Here is an 8,850-nt window from a genome sequence, read left to right on the forward strand (position 1 = left end):
TCGCAGTGTTCTTCACTGGCTGAGTCCATTTACCTTCTTTCGCTGGTCTATGTCACTGTCAGAAAGAAGATGAAATTAAATGTCTAAAAGATTTGAGAACGTTGAGGCAGAGAGACGAGGCTGATAGTGCCCAGCACACCTACGGCCGCTTCTGTGTAAAATCACCGACGGTAACCCGGAATTGGGTGTCGTGCAGTGGGACTGCGAGTCTGACTGGTAACTCCTTGCTTGCAGGAAGAGATGTCGGGAGAAAGTGTGGTGAGCTCAGCAGTGCCGGCGGCTGCGACTCGCACTACCTCCTTCAAAGGGACTAGTCCAAGCTCCAAGTATGTCAAGCTGAACATCGGCGGTGCCCTCTACTACACCACCATGCAGACCCTGACCAAGCAGGACACCATGCTCAAGGCCATGTTCAGCGGCCGGATGGAAGTCCTCACGGACAGCGAAGGTAAGGGGCGGCTCCCCGCGTCTCTCGCACCTATTTCAGTCAAAATAGGTCAGAAGGGGTTGGAGAAAAATAGTAGAGAACAATGAGGAACATCTAATCATAGGTCCAGGTATTTCTACATTTTATTAGTGTTAAAACTTGTAGCTGATACAGCTGAGAAAAGATGTGGGTCGGAAGGCGCGTGACTTGGATAGTTGTCTAAACAGCCAGAGGGCAGTGAGAAGTCCCGAGGCTCCTGTCAGTCCCAGGCAGCACAGGCTATCTTTTCCTTTTGAAACAGTAATGCCCAAGCTCTTAAGCATATGGGAAATGGTGGGGATAGTGATTAAGAAACTATGAGTGCGGACTTGTGTATTTACTTTGAAGCTCACTCAGGAGGCAGTTCCCTCATCTTGCTTCCTTAGCTCAAGTACAAGTATAAAATTTGCTCTGAAGATTGAGGAGTGGTTTATAAACTAAAAGCTGATTTTTTTTTTAAATGCAACTGTTTTCTTGTGAGAGTATCGGTACTTCACTTCCTTATGAGATATGTTGATTTTATCTTCTGCTGAGATTCTTTTAAAACATTTATGCTTAAATCTGTGATCCAGCTACAATGGGTTTGTGATAACTGCAGCTGGTAGCGCAGTTTCCTATCTGCCTTCTCACATTGTGGGAGCGTTAGAGTTTAATTGGAAGCACAGCTTTCTATTGTGGAGTTAGATGCTCTAAAGCATCTATGTGCTGATGCTTTGCTCATAATGGCATTTATGGACTTGGATACCTTGTCTTTAACAATAGCTACTGCATCGCTGAGCCTGAAGGTTCAAAACCCCTTTCTTGCGAGCAGTTCATTTGAAAATGTTGTCTGAACTTGCCAAAAGCGCAGAAAATGTACTATGTGGTCAGATGGGTTGGACTTAGTTTTTAGTGCTTTCGAATAGGCTGTATTTAGAAGTCATGTGGAACAAGTGATGGATTTAGTAGGGCTCTTGTGATAAGCTTTCTTGAAATAGGAGGAAGTGGATTTGGAGGCGAAAATGTGAAAAATACAACACGATTATTGGAATATTCCTGGTTTAGTAGAAGTCCTTATATTTAAGCTGGGGGGAAAATGGCTGCATTCTTCCTGGTGTTACACCGTGCCTTTTGCAAGTTACAGCTGCTGTAATTAATATTGGTGCTGTGGTCTGTGGGCTCCACATCAAGGGTCTCTGGGCCACCTCCAATGGGTCTGTGCCGGTTGCATAAAAAAGCCAGCCTGTGGGTCAAACTGAAACCAAATCAACTGTCAAATGGGAATTGGCACCCTTACTGGGAAGACTGGAGGGGTGTCATAGTGGAAACCAGTTCATTGAAGACCTCTCCCCTTGCTGCTAAACTACAGGCAACTCCAAAAGTATCTTCCCGTCCCTCCCTAAAGCTGCTCCGTGTTTCGCAAAATTTGATAATTTCTTCTCAAATTTAATCTTCTCAATTCCTTCAGTTTGGAAATGGATCAGAAAAATCCAAGTTAAGCTTGGAAGCCCACCCTGGCGTGGTCTCAGCACTTCCTCCAGGCATCCTGGCAGGTACTGCAGGAGTGCTGGTACCTCGTGTTCCCAAGGCTCAGAGTTCGTGTAAGTGCAGGTACTGCTTGGTGGAGAGCAGCTGACAATATTACTGCCAGTATGAGAGTAACCAGAGTTTAATCTGCTGAAATACCATGCTTGAGACATAAACCAGCAAGTTTGTTTTGCTGTGAATCCCACAGTGTTTGTGTGCGACTGTTCCATTTAGCCAGTTTATGCTTTAATAGGAATTTGATACTTCCTGTATGTTGTAACTGAGACACTCCCATTGCAATAGTTCTTGCTTTATCTCCCCTTGCCTGGCGTGATGCTGGAAACAGGGACAATAGCATTATAGCTGTTAAGGGAAACTCTTTTTATCTGAAATTCTTCAAAATACTGCTAATTGGTCACACCCAAAATCTGGCACAAAACAAAGTGTTTCTTAGGAAAAGAAGCCAGGCTTGCGGAGAAACTGGAAGGAGTAGAGTTTTTAAACAGTCTGTGGAATGTGTCACACGGGGTCCTCCTTTTTGTTTAGATGCGTTTTTCTGGCCCCAGCACCATCTCCCCAGTTCTTTCTCAAAGCTTAACAATTCCAACATGCTGCTGGTTGGGCCGCAGGAGAAAAGGCTGGAGTTGTGCTGTAGGAGAAAAGGCTGGATTTCTTTGGCGGTGGGTGGCAGATGATTATTTTCAGCTTAGAAATTGTTCATGAACTGTAGCAAGTTGGCATCTTGTATTTTTATGGTAATGAGCAGATAGAAAGATGTGAGTTTTCCAGGTGCATCCATCTGTTTCCCATTTTCTTTTCTGCTCTGTGCTCTTTTTTTTCCCCCTCACTCCCCACTGCTGTTAACCAGTTGATCGAGATGCACATCTTCCCTTCGGCTGCTAGTAAGACTGTTCAGCGTCAGGCAGTCTGCAGTGTCAGGCTCCTGTTTGAACTGTCAAGGCTTGGTCAGAACATGTGGCCTGGTTTAGGTTGAGTGTTTGGATGCTGTCCCTGAGACTTCTTTTCAAACAAAAGATCAATTTCCTTAAAGTCTAACGTGTGTGCGTGCAGTTCAGGGATTAGCATTCCTACCTCAGCGAATGGATCACAGGACATTTTTGTAACACTCCAGTTGAAAAACGGCTTTAAATGACTGTAGCTGAAACCCACCTCTCAGCACAGCCGTGACTGAGTGGCAGCAGGGTCGTTTTCCTGTGAGTCATCTCGTTTTGGCTGCACGCGTGGCTGTTTGGTTAAAACAGAAGGTTTTTTGAAAGCTGTTTTAGCAGTCACTTGTATTTTGCAATGCTGCTCAAAATATTTTCTCATCCCCCCCCTCCACACCAAAGTGAGCGATTCTGCTTTGGTTTCGCCATCTGTAAACATAAAGTTGCAACAGATTTTTCCAGCCTACGGAGGGAGTCAGGGCAGAGATGATAACAAAGAAGTTTGGGGATTGTAATTCTGCTGTCACAGTCTGCCCTTTACTTCTCTCCGTGCTGGTGCACATCAGTAAACTCTGCCAATGGCTGCAGTTGTGGAATACGGGTGTCCCTGTATATTGCTGTGTCTCGTGCTCCCTCGTCTCTTTAAAATGGGAGAGATCTTGCTTTACGTACCTCTGCGCTGACAATTGGGCTTTTTTGTGCTCTGGTTGGATAGGTGTACTCTATTCATTAGCCTGGATCAGGCTTTTGTTCTTTGATTTCTCTGCCTCTGGTTCTCCAGCCTCCAGCTTCCTAGTTGGTTATTAGAGTCTGTAAAATTCCAATTGCGAGTTGTGTTTTATGTAGGCAGCGGGGTAACGAGGGGGATGGAAAGCCTGTAGTAAACTGCTGGAGAGCATCTTGGTTTTCCACAGGACGGCATGAAAGGGCTGTGTTCACTTTCCAAATTGAACCAAATGTTCAGACTTTACTAGTCATTCCATTCATGCAGAACATACAGGATCTGCTTTAACCTACTTTCCTTATTTGTCCAAAATATGACTCCTTCCCCACAAGCGTTTCCTCGCTGCATTCCTGAGCTGCAGCCCGTAAGAGTGGCCATCTGTTCATTTATGGGAACGAGCCTCGCCGTTGCCTAACAGCTCTCAGGGTCCGGCCTGATTCGGGCAGCAGCCCGGCAAGGAGAGGTGAAGCACAGATCCTTTCATCGCCAGCTACCTGGAAAGCATTTCGGTTGTAGCTCTGTTCTCTTCGCGCCGCTGTCAGTCGTAGCAGCGCCGGTGAGCTCCGGGGCTGTGCTCTGCGTTCTGCTTACGCATGCTGTGGCGTCATGTCTTGCAGCAGTTTAAGGCGTTGTGCTAATGACTGCTTTGTTCTACCAAATTAATGTGCTTTGGGAATCTAGAGACTGAAGCAGTGTTTGCCATGACACTGCCGGTCTGTCTGGTTGGCTCTAGTAAGCTGTCTGTACGAACAGCCACACGTATAGGTACCAGGGCCCTAAGACAGCAGGCAAGACAATAATGTGTCAGGGTTTCAGGCGTAGAGGAAGAACAGAGCTGGTTAGTTTGCAGATGAGAAGTGTACATTCCTCTCTTCCAGTTACTCATTTGTCAGTAACTGGGGAACTGTGAGTAATGAGTGAGCTTCTGACCTTACTCCCACATACCCTGCACTAAAAACACAGGAGGAGACGATAAATCCCTGTGCATTCTGCCTCTCTGCTCCCCGGCTCAAGTCTCTCTTGGTAGAAACCTACTTGGTACAGCACTCCCAGGCCAGTGTCAAGGCCTTTTGCCACGTTTACCTCTGCTGTACTGTGATCTTCTTCCATCCCTAGGCTGGATCCTGATTGACCGCTGTGGAAAACATTTTGGGACAATACTGAACTACCTGCGCGACGGGGCTGTGCCGCTCCCTGAGAGCCGCAGGGAGATAGAAGAGTTGTTGGCTGAAGCAAAGTACTACCTGGTGCAGGGGCTGGTGGATGAGTGCCAAGCAGCCTTGCAGGTAGGTCAAAGAGCTAAGGAGGAGTCTGGTAGCTCGAGCTGCAGCGAGGGGTTAAGAAGAGGAGGCTGCTCGGGGTAGGAAGCATCTGGGCAGAGTGAGATTTGTCTGCTGCTCTTTGCTCGGTGCCTTTTTGAGGCTGGGATGGAATTGAAATACTTCATGTCATTGAGCTGCTGGAGTCTGGCCACATCCAGAAAAACTTCAGAGTTGTTCTCAAGGTTTAGTGTTACAGTGAGGGATCAGCAGTTGCTCAGTTTCCCTCCACTGACTCCTGGGAGTGTGCAAGGAGCAGCAGCCTGGCTTTTCTGCAGCTATGCCTGCTGCTGTTGGGGTCTTATGTGGTGAAATGTCTTACATGGTGAATACAGGACAATTGAAAGCAGGGAGATTGAGATTGGACATCAGGAAGAAATTCTTCCCAGGGAGGATGTGGAACACTGGGACAGGTTGCCCTGAGAAGCTGTGGATGCCCATGCCTGGAAGTGTCCAAGGCCAGGCTGGATGAGGCTTGGAGCAACCTGGTCTAGTGGAAGGTGTCCCTGCCCATGGCAGGGGGGTTGGAACTAGATAGTCTTTAAGGTCCCTTCCAACCCAAACTGTTCTGGGATTCTGTGAAATGATCTGTCATCAGCATGAGCTCTGAGACAAAGGCTAATACTTCAGCACCGACCCAGAATGGTGTGCTGGTTTTAGTGGGGGTAGAGTTAATTTTCTTCACAGTAGAAGTGGTTCTTGATTGCTGGCTGGGATTAGACCACAACAAATGGGTTGGTCCTTTGGCCAGACCAGAGCAGCTTCTTGTAGCCACAGCACCCACAGGCTGCTGGGATCCTGCTTTGTTGTCACCTTTGGTTTGAAGCCACCGTGACTGGTGTCCTGTTTGAGTGAAGCCACATTCCAGATGTTGCCATTCAAACAGAGACGTAACATTCAGTCCCTGTGTTTGCAGAGTAGTAGAGGGCAGAAATACACATCTCAGGTGGCCCCAGAGTAATGCTGCCCGGTAGCCAGGGTGCCAGCCCGGTTCCGAGCATGGACCTGAAACGGCAGTTCAGTGCAGTGTAGGGACAGGCTGCGCACAAAGCTCCTCAGCAGGACCTTCCCCGTTGATGTGAGCGTGCCCTAAGGCCTATTTACATTTCGCTGCTGTCTGACTCTTGTTTCAGCAGAACAAAGATGCGTACGAACCATTCTGCAAGGTACCAGTCATCACGTCTTCCAAAGAAGAGCAAAAACTTATAGCTACTTCGAACAAGGTAAGAGAGGCCAGGCTGCGCCGTGGCTCGGGTGGGTGCTGGCCCTGGGTTTGTGTAGGACCGTGACCAAGTGTTCTTTAGAAAATGGTCCTAACTTAACATTTCTCCTGAATTTAAAGTCAAATGTTGCTCAGGCTGGGCCTGGCCTTGTATTTCTCCACGTACGGTATTAAAATAGAGGGCGTAGGCAGTAGCAGGCTGATCAAGCAGATTCTTGGGGCTTTTAGATCTTCCATTTATTTGTCCCCTCTGCTTACTAAGGACAGATGCTTTCTTTAGCTGAAGTGAATCAGTGTGTCCTGTTTCTGGCAGCCTGCTCTCTGCGGCAGGTCGAGGGGAGGATGCTGGTGATAACGATTAGCCTTGGCGAAAAGGCAGGTGAGAACAGGTTGTGATCCAGTCACAGAAGGGGTCGGGGGCGCTGCAGCCCCGTTGCCAACCCGTGCGTGGCAGTTTAGCAGCGACAACAGTAACAACAACAACAAAATCCCACGGGGTTTGGGCCTCATGGTGTCATATTGTTTTGCAGCTTCTCTGCTGTGGGGTCTTGGAGTGAGCTGAGATTCCAGCCCTTCCTGCTCTTCCCTGACTGATCTGTGGTTTGTTTTTTTACAGCCAGCAGTGAAGTTGCTATATAACAGAAGTAACAACAAATATTCCTACACCAGGTAAATGACTTCAGCTAGGCTTTCTTTTTTTTTTTTTTTACAAGGGCCTGTAGAGACAGGACAAGGGGTAACGGGTTTAAACTGAAAGTGGGGAGGTTTAGATTAGATATCAGGAAGAAATTCTTCCCGGAGAGGGTGGGGAGCACTGGGACAGGTTGCCCAGAGAAGCTGTGGATGCCCCATCCCTGGGAGTGTCCAAGGCCAGGCTGGATGAGGCTTGGAGCAACCTGGTCTAGTGGAAGGTGTCCCTGCCCATGGCAGGGGCGTTGGAACTGGATGATCTTTAAGGTCCCTTCCAACCCAAACCAATCTGTGATTCTATGATTCTTTGAAGTTTTTCATAGACTAAAATCCATGATAAACATTTGCTTTTTCTTTAATCAGAACCAATGACAGATTGGCCCTGGCATGCACTCATTTTTTTCCCAATTTATTTCAAACTTGAGTCAGAAAAGAGCTACTGTCATCAATGGAGGGCTAAGTGTGTGCCAGAGGGGTTCCTCTGTACTTTGGTGGAGCTGGCAGAGGCTCCACCACACAGCTCCTGGCCAGTGGCTGGCCTGCATTCCCAAAGGCTACAGCACGTTAGTTGAATGCAGGAAGCCCTCCGTGGTGCACTATTCTCAAAAAGAGGTAAAATCAAACCTGGGACCTTGTCCCCTTTTCCTTATGTCTGTATATGTTTCATGACATAACGCTGCTTCCATCCAGTTGGTGCTGGGCTTGGGAATGGTTCCATGTGGGTGATAGGATTTTGTACATGCAGGGAACGGCCTTGGACAGTGTTATCCACAGGACTGTTGTTGTTGTACTACTGCTTCTTCAGCAGCAGCTTTTCCCGCTTGTACCAGTCAAATGAGTCCTGGATACCTCCTACAACACTACGTGGGTAGAGATGCTAAGTCAAAGGAAGCTGGGTGTCTGGGCCTGTGAATGCTCACTGCCTGACCCCCCCTTCTGTTCTGTGTGCTGCCTTAACGAGCCTAACGTGACTGCTGCCTGCCTTCGTCTCTCACAGCAACTCCGATGACAACATGCTGAAGAACATTGAGCTGTTCGATAAGCTGTCCTTGAGGTTTAATGGGAGAGTGCTCTTTATAAAGGATGTGATTGGAGATGAGATCTGCTGCTGGTCTTTTTACGGGCAGGGGCGGAAGATTGCCGAAGTCTGTTGCACTTCCATTGTTTACGCTACTGAGAAAAAGCAGACAAAGGTACGAGCGAGCCCCTGAATGCTTCAGCTGCTGTCAGACTGGCACCCTGACGTCTGTTTTGAACACTTCTTCCATTGTTTAGCATCTCTAGAGAGTAATCGGTGCCGTTCAGAGTGGGAGCAGCACGGTGGAGCTCATCCTGTGGGTTCTTTCAGGCCGGGACTGCTTGGCTGTGGCCCTTAACACACAGCAATCGTCGTATTCCATAATGCAGGCTCCGTCCCGTTCCTTATCTTTAGGCAAACCTTAACAGGTTTGGTTTACGTCCCTGCATAAAGACACATCCTGGTGAGCAATGACATGCCTTTCCCAGGAGAAATCTGTCTGGGTCTGCCCTGCAGACAGGCCACTCCTGGGGAAAAAACCAACCCCCACGCTGGTTGCTGGGTCTCAGTAGCTGAAAGCAGATAACGGAACAGAAACGATTGTGCTAGAAAGGATTTGTATGGCTCGAGTCCCACTAAGAAATGTTAAAACCAGAAGGGTGTCGGGAATTAGCAGTGAGGTAGTGTGGTGCCTGGCAGTAGTTGCGAGTGACCTTGTTTCTCTTGGGTGGGCAGGTGGAGTTCCCAGAAGCTCGCATTTACGAGGAGACACTGAACATTCTGCTGTACGAGTCCCAGGACGGGAGGGGACCCGACAACGCGCTCCTGGAAGCCACCCGGCCGCTCCCATCACTTAGAGGAAGACGAGGAGCGAGACCGCATTGAACGCGTGCGCAGAATCCATATTAAGCGTCCGGACGACAGGGCCCATCTCCACCAGTGAGCCGAGCGGCAGCGG

At 48.3% G+C, this 8,850-nt stretch overlaps 1 protein-coding gene across 1 annotated transcript; it reads left to right on the forward strand.

The window, feature by feature from the left end:
* The first annotated feature begins 233 nt into the window (after positions 1 to 233).
* On the forward strand, positions 234 to 8,835 carry LOC104510772 (BTB/POZ domain-containing adapter for CUL3-mediated RhoA degradation protein 3-like). Its single transcript, XM_010153129.1, is given in 7 exon segments — positions 234 to 448; positions 4,760 to 4,929; positions 6,099 to 6,185; positions 6,801 to 6,853; positions 7,872 to 8,067; positions 8,628 to 8,728; positions 8,730 to 8,835. Coding segments are annotated over 7 exon segments (921 nt in total). The 5' UTR covers positions 234 to 240.
* The last annotated feature ends 15 nt before the right edge of the window (positions 8,836 to 8,850 follow it).

The sequence above is a fragment of the Eurypyga helias genome, unplaced genomic scaffold, assembly GCF_000690775.1.
Source record: "Eurypyga helias isolate BGI_N326 unplaced genomic scaffold, ASM69077v1 scaffold11316, whole genome shotgun sequence".
NCBI classification, from domain to species: Eukaryota; Metazoa; Chordata; class Aves; order Eurypygiformes; family Eurypygidae; genus Eurypyga; species Eurypyga helias.